Source organism: Mandrillus leucophaeus, unplaced genomic scaffold (assembly GCF_000951045.1).
Source record: "Mandrillus leucophaeus isolate KB7577 unplaced genomic scaffold, Mleu.le_1.0 Scaffold324, whole genome shotgun sequence".
Taxonomy (NCBI): Eukaryota; Metazoa; Chordata; class Mammalia; order Primates; family Cercopithecidae; genus Mandrillus; species Mandrillus leucophaeus.
Genome location: NW_012103410.1, coordinates 1,651,571 through 1,670,114, shown reverse-complemented (window position 1 = coordinate 1,670,114; position 18,544 = coordinate 1,651,571). Strand labels below are relative to the sequence as shown.

General features: G+C 37.8%; 1 protein-coding gene across 1 annotated transcript in view; it reads left to right on the top strand.

Annotated features, from left to right (window-relative positions):
- CERS6 (ceramide synthase 6) overlaps positions 1-18,544 on the top strand; it is a gene marked incomplete at its 5' end in the record, with an annotated part of 328,174 nt that overhangs the window by 105,761 nt on the left and 203,869 nt on the right. Inside the window, one exon of the mRNA XM_011988171.1 lies at positions 8,301-8,431. Coding sequence (XP_011843561.1) covers positions 8,301-8,431 — 131 coding nt within the window. The remainder of the gene's footprint in view (positions 1-8,300; positions 8,432-18,544) is intronic.

The following is an 18,544-nucleotide window of genomic DNA, read 5'->3' as shown; positions in this document are numbered from 1 at the left end:
TATGTTTTCAGGAGGCCATCTCCCTTCTTGGCAGCCAGACTGGAAGAGCATCCTTCCTGCTCCCCATACTGGAAAGCAGGTCAAGAAAATTCAACTAATTTAAAGATGATTAGTAAAGAAGCAACTCACACAACATCAAAGACAGTGAAAGGAAAGTATAGCAACTCCTGTTAACAAAATTTTCACTAGAATAATGAGGCTAAAGAGGCAAATGAAAATTGTGATTAAATATTTTGCCGTAAATTTAAAAAAATGAAGCAGTAACTCTGTGAAGGAAGATCACAAAGAAGAACTATAAGAACTAAAGAAAGAAATAATTGGTCAACAAGAGGAGGTGGAATGTGAGCTGGTAGAGTTCAGAGAAAAGTACCAAATCCATCACAGGAAAAAAGTCAAAATTGGGAAGAAGGCAGGAAACACTAGTCACTGCAGGAAACTCAGCAAAGACTATGGAAGATAGAAAGAATAAAACTGAATTAAATGAAACAAACCAAAAAGAGCTAAAAAATGGACATATAGGCAAATAGATCGAGCATTTCTGTAATAGGAATCCCTTAAGGAAAAGCAAAATAAAACAATGAATTAAAACAACTTCTGAGATATAATTCAAGATTTTTTCCTGAAATAAATGGAGGTTTATTTTAATATGTTAACAAGAATGTAGTGAAAATGGACCCAGAAAGTTCAACACTAAGACTTACATTATTAAAGTAGCTGGACTTGATAAGTAAAGAAATACTTCACTGAGCAGCTGGATAAAAAATCAGATCTCTTTTTTTAGGGAAAATGTTATGTGATTGTAGGCTTTTCTCTAGTAACATTTTCAATATTCCCAAGGAAAATGTGAACTAAGAATTTTATATCTAGCCAAATTGTTTTTACTCTGTAAAGGTTATAGACATCATGTTAGACATCTTTGAACATGAAAAAATTTAGGGATATTATTACATGAGTCTTTCTTGAAGAGACTTTATTAAATCATTAATTTTAGCTGACCAAGAGATCACTGGGAATGTTTGTAAGTTTTGAATATATTTAAACTGTAGTACTAAAAAAGAAGTATGAGGAATGGTGACAGACAGAATGTTAATGTTCTAGGTTCTCACAGTGTAGAAATGATACAGCAGTAATTGAGTAGAGGGGAAGAAGGTGGGAGGCAGAATCAGTTCACTGATTGCATGATCTCTAGAGTTGGGAGTCAAAGCGTATCAGTTAAAGCTGGCAAATCATTAGAAGTATATGCATATTTAATAGTACAAGAGTAAACGCTAAGAAAGATAATATTATTGACTATTGTAGTATTTGGTGGTGGAGGAGAAGGAAATAAGGCTACTTTAATAAGGTGGAGGAAATAAGGTTACTTTAAATATTGCTTGTTTGACTTATTAGAGATGGAAAAGAGAGTCGTATAGATAACCATCAGAACAGAAATTACTCCCAAAAGGAAAAAAAAAAAAAGCCATGTAGTAAAATATTTTTTAAAATCATCAAAATGGAAAATAGAACATAGTTAAAGTAGAGAGCTATAAACAAACTTATAATCATATTAACACATAAATGGACTTAATTTATATAATAAAAACTAATTCAGGCTTTGGTTATTGGTGTGGGTCGAATTATTTTCCTCCCCAAAATGTATACATTGAAATCTTGACCCCTAGTACCTCATAATGTAACCTTATTTGGAGATAGGATCTTTACGAAGGTAAATTAGTTAAAGTGGAATTATTATGGTGGGTCCTAATCCATATGCCGGCTGTCCTTATACAAAGGGGACAGCTGGACACAGAGATAGGCACGAGGGAAGATGCTGTGAAGAAACAGAGGGAAATGGCAGCCATCTACAAGCCAAGGAGAGAGGCCTGCTACAGATTTTTCCCTCACATCCTTCAGAAGGAGCAAACGATTCAACACCTTCATCTGGGACTTAACAGCCTCCGGAACCAGGAGGCTATACACTTCTGTTGTTTAGGGAGCTTTGTTAACAGCAGCCGTAGAAAGACAATGCAGTCAGGAAAAAAAAGTATATATGTGAGGGGCACCTTAAGACAAAGTAGTAACAAATGTTGAAAAGAAGAGCATAGGTGAGGGTATCCAGGCACATATAAATAACAAAGTAGGATTTCTAAAAGCATTCAACGAAAGGAAGAATTGGCTTTTTATTGTCAGAGGTTACAATTCACGGTGAAGATCAAATAGTTATGAATCATATATGTATTAAATATTAGTGTGTCTATATATTCATAAAAAGGAATTGAAGTAAAGATAGAAACACAACAGAAAGAAATTCTGATTTACCTCTGAGGCATGATAGAGTCAGTGAGAAAATATAAAATAGAATGTAGAAATTCTAAGGAACATAATTAGGAAGATCTAAGGGGGTACATTTACAATCCTATATTCTGAATGTAGAGACTGTACTTTGTGTTCAAGTAGCTATTAAATACTTATAAAATTGATGCTGTGTTATGTTTTAAAAAACTTTGATTTTAAAAAATTAGGCATGATTTAATACTAGAAATTAGAAAACAGAAAAATCAGAAAAGAAAACCTCTTCATCCTAAAAATTTATAAATACTGTCTTATTAACTCTTGGGTAAAATTGAAATTTCAGAATATTTAGAAAACATTGGTAATGAAAGCACTACCTTTATGTGCTATGCTGCAGCAGTGCTCATTGAAAACTCATACAGATATCAAAAAAATAGCCACTTGGTTAAACATTAGAACAAGAACAACAAAATGAATGGAGATAAGCAGAAGGAAGAAAGTAATAATGATAACACTAAAATCAATGAGTTAGCAAAACTATAGAATTAAAAAAAAATCCCCAAATCCTTTATTTATTTATGTATTTATTTATTTTTGTTTTACCAAAAGGCCGCTAACTCGACTAAGAAAAAAAGCAAGCACAAATAATGTTAAGGTCGATAACCACAGAAACAGGAGAATTAAGAGAATGGGGCAAATGTAATAGAAAAACTTGAATACAAAATTTATTCTAGCAATATAATTTACTCTGTCTCTGTGTGTGTGTGGTGTGTGTGTGTGCGCATGCGTGCGTGTGTGTGTGTGTGTATGTGAAGATCAAATTAAAGGAACTAAACTGCAAAAAAGTACCAGGCTCAGATGCTCTCACAAAAGATTTTGTTTTTCATTAACCCAAAGCATTTATTGAACATGTAGGTATATTTTATTTCCTTTGCCCAGGTGATTAGCATTTTAAAGATATGAAGGCCTAAACTCATACCTATAATGTCAAAAATTATATGTCCTCTGTCTCCTTGTTTATTGTGAATATTTAAGATGTGCAATATAATGTTTCAGTATACTTACACATGGTGACATGGTTACTGTAGTCAAGCGAATCAATATGTCCATCTCACAGAAAATTCTAACATACCCTTAACAGGAGATAATTCTCTTAAACTGTATCATAGAAAATTAAGAAAGCCATCCAGCTCTCTTTTAATATAACAATAAGACATTAACATCAATGCCTGACAAAAATTTCACTAAAAAACAAAAGCAAGACTAGAGACCAAATTTTATTGTTAATATTGATAGGGAAATCCTAAATAAAAAATTAATGAACTGAACCTAGTAACACATTAAAAGAATTATTTATAATTTGATATAAAAATCTATATAATTCATTTTATGGGTAAATCTAACAAGAAAAATACATCACACTCCATGGATGCTGAAACCTGACATCTTTTTTGATTAAAATAAATTGTTTAAGTGGGGATAGGTGGTTTCTGCTACATGACACATATATTTGTATCATAGTCCCAAACCTGGCCCCTTATTTTCTATATCTATATTGTGCCAAATTTTACATTAAACTAGCAAGTAAGAGAAAGAAAATAGAGTCATAAAAATTGGAAAGTAGTTGACAAAACTATGGCTATTGTGAAGAATTATTCATACATAAAGAAGTATTTATTGAGTCTTGTTATAATCTTGCTCTCTCTATATATAAAAGCAAACAATAAGCATTAAAAGATCTAAGAGGTTGGGCATGGTGGTTCACACCTGTAATCTCAGCACTTTCGGAGACTGAGGTGGGAAGACTGCTTGAGCCGAGGAGTTTGAGACCAGCCCGGGCAACATGGTGAAACCTTGTCTCTACAAAAAATAAACATAAAAATAGGCGTGTTGGTGCACACCTGTAGTTCCAGCTACCTGGAAGGCTAAGGTGGGAGGATCACCTGAGCATGGGGATATCCTGGCTGCCGTGAGCCGTGATGGCGCCACTGCACCCCAACCTGGGCAAGAGAGTTAGACCCTATCTCAAAAAATAAAATAAATAATAAAAGATTAAGAAAGTACCTTATTCTCAGTAGAAACCTAAAAGAATAATATAGCTAGGAATAAGCATAGCAAGGTATGTGCAAGACCTGAATGAGGAAAATTTTCAAACACTCTTGAAGGACACAAAAGACAAATAAAGATGTGAATTCACCCTATATTATGATCTTATTGAAATAGTATGATCTTATTGAAAGTACTAACAGGGTTCCTTGTGTGACCATTTGTTTATTTTGAAAATAGATAAGCTAATTCTGAAATTCACATAGAAAATGTATAAAGATTTCTGAGAAAAGTAACTGTGTAGTACTGGTACTGGCACATGAATAAATAGACCAATGGAAGAAAAGATTTGGATTTTTGATGGGGGAAAAGATGAATGGTATATAAGTAGCCATCTGGAAACAAACAAAGTTAGATTCATTCCTCATACTGAATACCAATATGTATTCCAAATGTACTAAAGATTTGAATAGAAAAATCAAAACCCTACATTTATTGAAAGGAAACCTGGGAGAATCTTTTGAACGTGGGGAATGAAGGAGGCTTTGCTAATTATGACTCCAAATGTAAAAACTAAGACTGATAAATTCAAATATATTTTTATCAAATTTCTGGAAGTAAAACAAGCAAAAAACATCATAAGCAAATTCTAAAATGCAAATGACATACTGGAAAAAAGTATGCAGCTTCTGGTACAGAGAAGAGTTTAATCACCCTAACAAATGAAGATGCCTTACAAATCAACAAGGAGAATACCAAGGAATCATGAAAAAATAGGCAATAGACATGAATATGCTCTTATAAAAAATAGAAATACAGTCGATTTTTGAAACACATGATAAAATGTTTCTCTCATAAAAAGGAAACTGAAACTGAGATCCTGTTTTATGTATTAGACTTGAAACAATGAATATGTCTGATATCATAGTCTATTGAAGAGGCTTTGGAAAATGGGCACTCTTGCTTGTGAGAGTATAAATTGGTAAAATCACTAGTGAGAATAACTTTTCAATTTCAAAATTAATTACGAATGCATAGACCCCTTTGATCTACAACTTTCAGGAACTTATCTCAGAGAGAAACATGTATAAAATGGCCCAGGTAAGGTTATTTATTGTAGCATTGTCTGTAGAACAAGCTCAGAAGCTACTAAATGTCCATTAATAGTAGAATGGATAAGTAAATTATGGTATATCTCTACAGTTCTACAAAAGAGTGAGAGTGTTCTATATATAGTGAAAAGGAAATATTTCAATATACGTTGTAAGGTAAAAAACCCAAAGCCCAGAAAAATGTCTGTAGTATGCAACTATTTTTGTGACAAGGGGAGATATAATAATATATATTCAAGTTTGCTTATATTTGCATAAATATTGGAAAGCAACTGATTTAGTCCGGGCGCCGTGGCTCATGCCTGTAATCCCTGCACTTTGGGAGGCCGAGGTGGGCGGGTCACAAGGTCAGGAGATCGAGACCATCCTGGCTAAGGTGGTGAAACACCAGCTCTACTAAAATACAAAAAATTAGCAGGGCGTGGTGGCAGGCGCCTGTGGTCCAGCCACTCGGGAGGCTGAGGCAGGAGAATGGCGTGAACCCAGGAGGCGGAGCTTACAGTGAGCTGAGATCGTACCACTGCACTCCAGCCTGGGCAACAGAGCAAGACTCTGTCTCAAAAAGCAAAAAGAAACTGATTTAATAATAACTGTGGTTATCTGATAAGAAGGGGAGAATAGGTATTGAAAGAGAACAAAGTTGGAAGGTGAAACTTTGGATAATTTTAAATTTTTGCACCGTATGAATTTTTTCTTTATTAATAAACTTAGAAAATAAATTGAAATTAAAAATGAATTCCATTAGGATAATGATGTAGCCAAGGTATATTGTAGGCAATGATTTTTCTTCTTTCCGTATTTTTGATTAAGAGAGACATCAAAGGTGAGTGTAGATGGTGTCATTACTACTACTAAAAAAACCAAAAAAACAAAAAACCAAAAATCCTCAAAATACATACTTAACCGAAAGTTGGCAAATAACATTTATAGGCACAAAGTCAGCACATTTTGTACCCTAAAGCGATTTTAACTATGTTTTCTGGGTGTGTGTCTGTTCTAGTCAGTTCTGATTGCTATAACAGAATACCATCAACTGGGTGGCTTAAACAACAAATATTTATTTCTCACAGTTCTGGAGACTAAAAGTCTGAGATCAGCATGCAGATGTGGCTGAGCCCTTGGTGAAGGTCCTCTTCCTGGTTGGCACATGGCCATCTTCTCTTGTATCCTCACATTGAACAGATTGAGAGAGAGAGCATGCAAGCATGGGCAAGCTCTCTAGTGTCTCTTCTAATAACTTCTAATCTAATCCAAGAGCTCCCCTCTCATGATCTCATCACCTCTCAAAGGCTCCACCTTCTAATACCATCACAATGGGCATGGGGTTTCAACATACAATATTTTGGGAGGCACAGGCATTCCCTCCATAGCACTGACCCCTAGAGCTGCTTGAGCTGCTTTTAGAAAGGTGTTGTGTCTATATGTATATATGTTTCACCCTTATAACTTGAACGCTGGCCAGTGTGCCTTCTCTTTACCCCTTTTTTGGTTATTTTTCCCCATCACTTGCATTAAAGTGTTAGTATCAAATCAAAGAAAGATTAAATAAACATAGTTAATATTAAGCAAAGATATAATAAAGGAATGGAGCTCACATGGCTTGGTATTGTTGTGTAGTATGTCACCCTCATGTGATTGTTGGCTAGACATTCTCCAACACATTGAAGAGAGGGGAGGGATAGTGTATTAGTCCATTTTCACACTGCTGAGAAAGACATACCTGAGAGTGGACAATTTACAACAAGAAGGAAATGGACTTACAGTTCCATGTGGCTGGCGAGACTTCACAATCATAGTGGAAGGTGAAAGGCACATCCCATATGGTGGCAGACAAAAGAGAACTTGTGCAGGGAAATTCCACTTTTTAAAACCATCAGATCTTATGAGACTTATTCACAATCACAAGAACAGCACAGGAAAGACCTGCCCCCATGATTCAGTACCTCCCCCGCTGGGTCCCGTGGGAATTCAAGATGAGATTTGGGTGGGGACATAGCCAAACCATATCAGATGGGAAAGAGGAAAATTAACATTTGCTGAGTTTTACATACAGTTTCATATTTGGTTCTTGTTGCAATATAATTTAGGTTGGTAAACAACCTTTTCTTTTTTACAGATGAGGAAACTGAGGCTCAGAGAGGTCAGTGGAGTGAGGAATTGAACAAGTGCCTATCATTTCAGGGCCGTCTCTTGCCGCTTCACCAAGTTTACTTTTTTCAAGTAATGCATAGTCTTAGTAAAAGACTTGATGTGGGATACAATTACAAAGGGATGACCAAGAAAACCAATAGAGAGGAATGTGTCAAAAATGGGAACAAAGGGTATGAGAAGGGGAAGAAAGATAAACTGTGTTTGGTAGAAATGGTACCTTAGGCTTAAGTGAGGCATTTTGGGATTTTTTTCCATGCTTTTTGTCTCTACTACATTATCTTGATATGTGATCATTGGGTATAGCATTTTTGTTGTTGTTGTTGAGAAAGTGAGATATTTGAATGATACCTCTTTACAAAGTTACCTTCAATGGACTCCCTTCCTTTGAAGGCTGATGGGGTTGACTCAGCTAGTTGGATGTTCCATTGAGTCTTTGTTGCCCTTCGGGAAGCACATTGCTGATGAGGAGAACTGCAAGCATTAGAGCAAGATTCATGTTTTTAAATGTTGTTTCATGAGTAACTACTTTTGTCCTAGTGGTTATTTTTGTTCATGCTTCTAGTGGAAGGCCTCGGTCCTCAGTGGTAAATAGAAATCTCAGTAGCAGATAGTAAACAATAGGGGGAAGAAAAAACCCCTCAGATATAGGCAAGGGCAGACCTGTTTATGGTGAAAATGAAAATGGATTGAAAATTATTTTTCTGGTACCTTGTTTCCTAGCATCCTGATGAAAAGAGATTGGAAGGCCTCTCCAAGCAACTGGACTGGGATGTTCGAAGCATTCAGCGCTGGTTTCGACAGAGACGCAATCAGGAGAAGCCAAGCACGCTGACGAGGTTCTGTGAGAGCATGTAAGCTGCTGTTTCTCTTTTTGAAAGAAAAGACCTAAGTACTCATGCCAACCCTGAGGTGAAAAATACAGATCTGTGCAGGCTTCAGCAACCCTTAAAAAGCTGCAGTCAGGTGGGAAAATAGTTCAGGAAAAACACAGGAAGCAGTAGTTGGTAAGAATTTGTGATTTCCACTTTGGATACAGTAAATAAAGTTCACTTCTTAATGGAGTTTCTACAAAGTAAGCATATTATAAAAGGATCTACAGTGGTCTTTTCAATCAGTCATCTTTGAAATATAGCATTAAAAGTCATTAGTTTTATAGATGTGGATAGTTTGAATTTTCATAAAGGCAACTTAGGTTCTTCCTACTAATAAAAACTGAGATATTAGGATATATTATCAGAGGGCCATGGCAATCTTCTGTATTCCTGGAGATTTAAGAAATGGCTATATTATATTTCTGGGTGAGTTTAATGAAGCATTGCTTGAAAGTGGGGGATGGAATGGAAGTCTCTTCCATCTCTGAAATGTGAACTTTATATAGTGTATAAATTATATATCGATAAAGCTGTTAAAAATATTAAAAGACCCACAGAGAACTCTTCCAGCACAGTGATATTTTGAAGTGGTGATACTTCATGCACTTACCTATAGGAAAAAAAGAAAAATACATTGAAACATTGAGCACATCCCCAACAAAGGGAAGAGCTGCCCAGAGAGTCATTACCCTATATGGTCTTCCATCTTTTGGGTGTTACTGTTCCTGTGTCTTCTAATAGTTTCTCCATTTCTTCTTTCGGGAGCTTTTTCCTGACATCTGGTCATTTAAACAATAGTGCTTTCAGCGTAGCTCTCTTAGTTGCGGCCCTTTCTGTTTGGGGTTGAAGTTGCATTTTCAGCTTTGGCTTTCAATTATGTCAAAAAAGTATTTCAGTAATTGTATCCTTAGAGGGAAACCTAATGTTATAGGAGAAATGAATGGAAGGCAGAAAAATATCACAAATTCCTAGGGATGGGGAAATATGGAGAACATGAACAGGGTCTTTCGGAGGTGAGAATATTTATAAAGTCGGGAAAAACAACCTGGTAGATACAATCAGCAAAGCCCTCTCAGTAAATGAACTTACTTAGTGGCAGTCTATGAGAGAAGGATTTATGTATCTGGGCTCCTGGTCAAAAGCCAAAATTGCTTCCCAGCTTGGCCCTGCCATATATCCAAAGGGCCTGGGCTCCGTCTTTGAGCCACAAGTCCGAGTAAGGGTGAAGCTGGGTCTCAGCACATGTCTGCGTGCTGAACATCATGTGCCATCTTTCCCTCCGCTGACTAACTTCTTTGGTACTTTGGTGCCAGCCCCTACTATGCTGAGTCTACACCAGTTTCTCTCAAATACCAGTGTATTTGAGATTTTAAGATAAGCATCAGTCACCTGAGGATCATGTTAAAATGCAGAATCTGATTTACTTGGTCTGGGATGGCAGCATTTTTAACAAGTTTCCACGGGATGCTGGTGCCATTGGTCTAGAGATCACACTTTGTGTAGCAAGTACTAACTCTAGACCAGTGTCTATGTCTTCTCCATGAATTCCACAGGTCATTATGTGCATACCACAATAAATAAGACAGTCATAGTTATAATCAATTAAAAATGCTTCTAAATGATTGCTAGTGGTATGGTAATGTGGAGGCACCATGATGGGGAAGAGATGGTGCATAAAATAACATCATTTCTTCCATCAAGAAACTTGTAATAGTGTTGTGGAAGTAAGACATAATATCTTAGTATGTGTAGGTCGAAGATAGATATTAGAAAATAAGCAGATATGGGGCCAGGTGCAGTGGCTCACGCCTGTAATCCCAGCACTTTGGGAGGCCAAGGCGGGCGGATTACGAGGTCAGGAGATCGAGACCATCCTGGCTAACATGTGAAACCCTGTCTCTACTAAAAATACAAAAAGTTAGCCAGACGTGGTGGCGGGTGCCTGTAGTCTCAGCTACTTGGGAGGCTGAGGCAGGAGAATGGCGTAAACCTGGGAGGCGGAGTTTGCAGTGAGCTGAGATTGCACCACTGCACTCCTGCCTGGGCAACAGAGCGAGACTCCATCTCAAAAAAAAGAAAAATAACCAGATATGTGTGTTGTAGGATTGATATGGATAGTCAGTAAAGATTAAAGGGAAAAGATCAACTGTAGGTTGGGGTATACGGGGGGTTTGCTGGGATTAGAACTGGGTCAGTGTCAGTGGCCTTTCATCTTTCTGTTGTATGATATAGTATTGATGAAGTTTTGTTTTGAAACTCTCTTCTTCCTTGGTTTGTGAGTTGCCACTACTTTCTCTTGCCTTTCCAAGGTCTTTTGTTTGCATCATTTATTCTGTGTTTGCTCTGTGGTCTTTAATGTGTTAATGACACTCCAGATTTAGTCTTCAAGCTCATATTTTCCTTACCCTACCTTCCATTCTATGTGTTAAAATCATTTCCTCTCACCAGCTTCTTCCAAAGCCATGTGTACAGTGCAGATGTTTCTTCTAAGGCATCATTCTGCCAGCTCCAGCTAGCAATTCTAATTTGCTTCCACTCCTGACTTTACTTTTCCTATTGTTTTTATGCTTCCGTTTTGTCATAGGCTGGAAACTCAAGTCGATCAGCCGCTGAGTTCTATTAATTCTTTGTAAATTCACCATTATAGCCCAAAATGCTTTCATATGTCTCCTTATTTTTTTTTATCTTGCATACACATAGACATTTTGTTTGCTACCAAAAAATCCCAAATTATTTTTCTGAAGTACTACTATCCCTATGTTCTGATGCTTTAAAACTTTGATGATTTTAAGACAACTATAGGATAAATATTAGGTCCCTGAGCCTGATAACTAGAGTCTGTCTTTTGCTTGTTTAATGTCCATCACCCAAATGACATCTTCCTTCTAGAGGGTTGTGTTTTCACTGTCTGTGCCTTTTTCCTTCCTGCCTTGTATATGGTGTTCCAGACCAGGAGCTTCCTCTGCCTCACCTACTTATCTCCTCACCATTCTTCAAATCCCAGGCCCTCTGTGAAGGGTGGCCTGACTATTGGGACTGGAGTGAGCACAGCTTCCCCTACATCCTTAGAGTACTAGGAATTTAACCCTGAATCACATACTGCCTTATATGGTTACTTAACTTGTTTAACTATTTCGGTTCCAGTTCTATGTTGCTTGAAGACCACAGGGTCACATCTTGTTCTTTCATTCCTCTCAGTCTTTACCCTAACAGACAGACTCTGCCAAATAAATAATTTGTTATGACTGTGTGTTAAAATGGCATTGTTTTGGAAAGAGTTGCTGACCTCATTTGTCACTTTGCTCCTATAAATGAGTGCTTAATATATACTGCCTTAGCATAAAATTTGTCTAGGAAAATTACCTGACTATGGAAAGCTCCATGACAATTTTAAAGGCAGAAATTCAGAGGAAAGAATGGAATGGCAAAGGAGAACATTTAGAGAACACCATGAGGGATAAAGTAGAATTATAGTGGTCTCTGTATGCAAATGTGTGTGTCATACTTACTTACCTATATAAAAAAAGATCTAGAATAGTTATTCTTAACTAAGGATGCATTTCACAATCACCTAGTGATGTTTTCAAAATACACGTGCCCGAGCCCCATCCCAGGGTGTCAGGATGATGACTCAGGTACAGTCTGAACATGTATATCATGGAAAAAAATGCCCCAAGTGCTTATAACACACATCCCTGGTCAAGAAGAAAGATAATTGCTGCTCAGAAATACTAAAAATCAAATGAGAAAACAAGAGAACACAAATTTGGAGCTTGTCACCTGAGGGTCAAAATGTAAAGAATCTATAATTTTTCTGTTATATAAGTTTCTATTTTCCAAAATATAGAATTCCTTCAGGATAATTGTATTTCATCTTTCAGCAGTGTGGAATAGCACCAACATGCAAGCCAAACTGTGCTTGTAAGCATATGCAGGCATGTCCAATTTCTGGCACATCCATTACATGTAGATGGACTGAGTAGAAGCTGTTTAGCGAGTAAAATGCTAATACATTGACGTGATTTTTTTTCTCTTGCTTTATGTCAGTCATTCACAGTCATGTTAGTTTTGACAAATACCTCTTGCAAAAGCGTTGAAATTCTTATTGGCAACTTAAATAGAGCATTTCAAGAGAGAGTGAAGAATTTATAAAAATGAGATGTCATTTGAGACGTTTTAGAAGCAACTGGTTCCTAATGGAAGCAGGTGCCGGTTGGGATTATGCCTTTGGACTGGTGAAGCTGTATCATCCTTCTCTGACAATTGCATCCAAGTGGGTTTTTATCACTCAGGATAATATAAAATAAATAATGTATTAAAATATTTGCTGGATATAACAGGAAGAAGCGGAGATAAGATATCAGAATAAATGGCATTCCTTTCATTTGGACCCTACCTGTGCTCATCATTTTTGAGTATCGTGCAGTACATTTCATAGCACAGGTCTAGGGGGACATGTAATATAGGGCTTTTATTTAAGCAGTCTCAAAGATTGGAAAGATGAATCTCCCATATGTAATCTGAAAATCTATGGCAAGGAATATTCACACTAATACTCAGCGATTTGAATTGGAGCTTACTCCATATGCTGCTGAAGTTACGGAGTTTGTTGAGTAAGGTGACAGCTCAAGATTCCCTTTTCTTTAGGAATTCCATTTTAGAATTGATACTGATTAAAACTATCCCCCAATCCTTCCATATTTGTATGTTTCTGTATAGTGGCAGCAGACTCATCAAAACCTGGGATCCTTTCGAAATTGTGACTATTTCTGCAAAGAAGCCCTGTGATTTTTCTTAGTTTGTGATTCCATTGAACGTGAGCTAATTCATCATTGAAAAATGAATGGGTTAACCAATTGCCTACATGCTTCTAACTTGGTCACCTTGAATCTAAATAGCAGTTTTTACAGCTGTTTATAAATTATCAGTGCTATCTTGTGACCTTCATAGAAAGTGGAGCCTAATAATTGATGACAGGGGAAGGGAAGTGAGGTCGTATCGGAAACAAGTAGTTGAGTCTCTCATATTCCTTTATTTCAGATCAGTCTTTTATCTGAGGAAATAGTATGGGGAATATGTTCAACATGTTTTCATAAACAGCCACCTACTTGCAAAAAAATTAAAAAACCCTGAATATTTGTAAACCATTTCCATATATTTCATACTCTGGCAATGGACAAAGTTTTGCCAGAGAGAAAATTCAATTTTGATTATTTTCTCTCTTAGACCATGACAGGAGTGTCAATTACAAAATTTACTGCCAAAATTCTCCTCATAATGAATGCAGTTTTTGAAGGGGGAAATAAGAAACTATTATCTTCTAGAGAAACGGTATCTTTGTTTTTTCAGTACTAGGATACATGATCAGCAATGTGTAGATGCTGATTATAAGTCTGGGAAAAAAATCATAAAATTGGTGGACAGTCTGTAGTTCTTGAAAAGTACAGGGTTGAGCTGTTTTGTTTATGTTATGGTGAATTGTGGTTATTTTCCATTAATACAAAACAGTCCCTGGTTTGGAGAGCAGCTTCTGTCATCCAAAGTACATTGTTGTAGTCCTAGTTATTGCTCAGTGACTGTCTTGGTGTGCAAGACTATTACCTTAAACAGTTTTATATCTGCACGTTGTATTCAGGTCAGTTTTAGCTTTGGGACAGAGGTCAGCAAACTTTTCTTATAAATGGTCCCAAAATAAATATTTTAGATCATATGGACCTTGTTGTAATTACAATTCTGCTGCAGCATAAAAGCAGCCAGAGACGATGCAAATGTGCATGGCTGTGTTCCAGTGAAAGTGTATTTATGGATACTGAAATTTGAATATGTCATTTTCATGTGTCGTAAAGTATTATTCTTTAAAAAATACATTACAAAAAATAAAAGCTATTCTTAACCCATGGGCCATACCAAAACAGATGGCAGGCTGGATTTGGCCCTCTAGCCATAGTTTGCAGATCCCTGCTTTAGGGTTATAATACTATTTGTAGTTCTTTCAGAGTTTCAAGGAAGAGAATATAGTCTCCTAGTGCTAGGCACAGTCATCTATTTCTCAGAGTTTTGCCATTTAATAGAAAAATTTGAATAGTTCTGTAATTGGTATGCCTATCTCCAGTATTCCTGGGATATGGTGCCTTGATGGAGTGCAGTTTCATTTAGCCTAGCCAGGCACTCTTCAAATCTGCTGATATCCTCAAGGCAGCATTGCATTGCTTTCATTACAGAAATTCTGAAGATCGATGAACTGTACTATGGACAGTCTGCTCTTTTGCCTCGAATAAGCCTAAACCTTGCCCCCCTCGTTCTATTCTAGACCTACCATCTGTGGCCGGTGAACTCAGGTTTTCCATTTAGAACAAGCCTCACACATTCCTTGATGGCATATGGCTAGGCCTCTAATGCATGTGTGTTGGCTAATTAAGGAAAAGAGATTTTTGCTAAAAATATAAGACAGGCCATACCTTGGTCAGGCTGGCTGCATATTAACTACTGCTCTGCTCTGCCTACATTTGAGTGGTCAGTTTTCATTTAAGGCCTAAATTTCTAAAGGCTTTTTAAATAATATTTTTTTCAATAATTTTTGTTCAACATGGAATTGGATGGTAATAAAGAGGACACAATGTAGAGAAATAACTGAATTTATTAAGGCCTCATATTATTATTTAACCCTGTTATTTTTGAACCTATGTACTATTTTTTGTTGTTGTGTAATGTATTTTAAAAGTTGTTATTTGTTTCTGATTTAGAGTAGAATCATGCAAATCCTTATAATTGATTTTGATTGTAGAGGATTTATAAAAGTCTACATAATGTTCATACAGAACTGTAGGGGGAAAGACTTCAAAGCATACCATCCAGAAATAAATCCTTTTTCATTTACTGCTTATACAGTGTCGTATTTTATACATGTGCCCACACCAATGTTTATACATCATGTGTGTCTGTACTTGGCACCTACCCTTCTTGAAATGTTTTTAATAGAACCAGTCTCATCAGAGTGCCTGAAGACAACTGTAGAAAGGTTATGTTTTATGCTTCATCTTCAGGATCTGTAAGTCATTGACCTGTGGGCAGTAGTATAATCACTTGTGCTGTCATATGACATATGCATTCCTAAAAATGGCCACACCATGCAAAATCGCACAACAAAACAAAATAACTTAGGGTTTGTGAGAAGAATGGGTTAGGGACACAACGCTGGGAAATTTCATCAGTGACACTTTGAAAATTAGCTAGGAACCTAATAAAAACAGGAGCAGTTTTATACACATTAAATGGTTAAGAAATACATAGCTACTACAATAAATATGGCACTTGACCTTGAAATAGACCTAACATTTGCTTGTAGTGGCTGTTGCTGTGTTATCTCAGACTGTCATAACAAAATACCACAGACTGTGTGGCTTAACAGAAATGTATTTTCTCACAGTTCTGGAGGCTGAAAGTCCCAGGTGACACAGGTTTGGTTTTTCCAGGGGTGTCTTTCCCTGGCCTTTCCACTGTGTGTGCACATCCCTGGTGTCTCTTCCTCTTCTTATAAGGACACTAATCATATTGGAATAGAGTCCTACCCTTATGACGTGATTTAACCTGAATCACCTTATTAACAGCCTCATCTCCCAAGACAGTCACACTGGGAGGTAGGGCTTCAACGTATGTATTCTGGGGGCACACAGTTCAGTCCATAACAATGTCAGAAGGGTGGCAGTAAGTTATTGTGAAGTGCTGGAAGGAGGAAGACCTGAAATCAGAGGGAAGGTTGCAATACCAGATGGGTGTGGCTCATAGCTGGTGTGACTAAGGTAGCTTGGACATATTTGAAGAAAGTGTGTGTGTGTGCACACACGTGTTGTGCATATACGCTCCTAGGCCATTCAGTTCAGCCTGGTTCAGTTTTCTGTGTTCACCTAGTGTTTCTGGCAGACAAAATCAGATATAAGCAAATATGAAATCCGTGTTAGGCTCACATTAGAAGATATGCACGCTTTTACCACAAGCCTGGTAGCAGAACCAGTGGGTCGGTGTGGTGGTGAAGGCAGTGGGCCGTGGAGCTCGGGAGTCTGCATTTGAGTCTTCTTTCTGATAAACACCTCTGGGGTATTTGGGAGGGTTACTGGCCACCCTCTTCGTAAAATGGGCACATTAAGAGTGTTCTTCATAGGGTTGTTGTGAATACTGAATGAATTAATATATATAAATGGAGTGTTTAGAAAGGTGTCTTGCACATGGTATGGGAGTAGTGAGTGTCAGCTGCCTGAAGGTCGTCGGTTTCTGTTGTTACTCAAGTTGGGGTACCAGGAGCCGCAGCAAACAGCTATTAGTCTGTCACGGCCATGCCCTGGCCACATGGCTTCCTCAGAGCCACAAGCATGCTACCTAAGAGAGGTGGCTCTGATGTCATCATTTTGAAGAGAAGAGATCCAAGAAGATGCAAGGAGAACAGATTCTCCATTTAGGGTGAAGCTCTTTCATTCTGTGGAACCCCAAGGAGGCAGAATCCACGTGGATTCACAGGACTATCGACTTGGGCATTACTCACGCACAAGAAAAAGATGAAACACCAACGCGAGTGCAGAGCCTCGGCACCTTTGGCTTGCTGTTGTGTAGCAACGTGACAGAAGTGGATGAAGAAAGGTGTCCTATTTCACTAGGGAGTGATGCCCCCTGTGCCTCCAGAAGCCAAGGCTTTTGAGGCACCACATGAGAAATGTCAGAATACACAGTGAATGTCTTTGAACTTCAGAGATTTTAAATTTGCCCAGGTGATTCTGAAGAGGACACAGCTTGCCTCTGCCAGGAGGGATAGAGGAACAAAGCCTGGTCCTCTGTGGTGCTGGCTTTAGAAAGCCACCTCTGCTGGAGCCTGGACAGTCTGATCAGCCTTAGGAGGTCAGCGTGACTTCTGGGTACAGGAGCTTGCTCTTAAATGTAATATTTATTGGTTACCTCCTGTGTGCAGGAGAAGTACAAGAGGCAACTGATCTTGAAGAAATCTGAGAGTGGGAATCGAATCTACCTGGATCATGGTCTGGCTCAAGCTCTGTTACCCCTAGCAAGTCCTTTAATGTTGCCAAGCCCCAGATTTTTCTTCTGTGAAAAGAGAATAATAGCTACTATTTATAAAGTCATTTGGGATTAAGTGAGGGGATGTTTGTCTAATGTGCATCTCCCAGTGCTTGGTTCCCTTTCAAATGTGGTTGCAAAGTTGAGTAAGCAACAATTTCTGACCTTGCAGAACTCACAGGGACAATTGATTCTGCGCCTTGGTAAAGTTATTTAAGACCTTACAGGGAGCCATCAGTTGTAATACTCAAGCCAAGTGGTTCCCTTCTAGGGCCCCTTCCTTATGGCTCCAGTTATAGGTTATTCTGGGCCTTGTATCTTACTTTGCTATCAAGAGAATGACATTTTAGGTTGTCGAAAAAGAAGCACTCTGTTGCTTCCTCTTGGGAATCCCGTCTGGCTTGCCCTCTCTTGCTCTCCTTCTCTTTCATGCTTCCTTCCTCCCTCCTTTGCAGTCACTTCCCGTTGTCATAGGGGTAGGTGCCTTCTGCTTGGAGCCGGAGTGTTTGATTTCCTCCTGGCTATTCACCTTGCAGTTATTAGCTCATGGTAACCACATCCTGGCAAGGATTAAAAGAATCTTCAACCATTACTAATTTGTCTGTTTGTCCTAAAAGTTGGCACATTGCACATGGCTCCTGATATTTGAATATAACACCTAGGAATATAAGGGTGAAGGAGTTTGTGCATAAGATGGTGGTGGTTGAGGATGGGCCTTTGGACTAAGTAACAGGGCATCAAGCCGCTTCTCGAGTTGGAATGATTTGAGCAGATTCCAAATGACTATTGGAAGTAGGTTTGTGAAGTTTATTTATAGGCCTTCCCACATCCAAATTCATAATAAGCCCTACGATAGGAAACTTAACTAAAAGCAATTGGAGCCAACTATTTTTATTCTATTTGATTTTTAAAATTTTTTTAGGTACATAAATGGGTATATGTATTTATGGGGTATGTGAGATATTTTGGGGTATGTATTTGTGGGGTATGTGAGATATTTTGGGGTATGTATTTATGGGGTATGTGAGATAT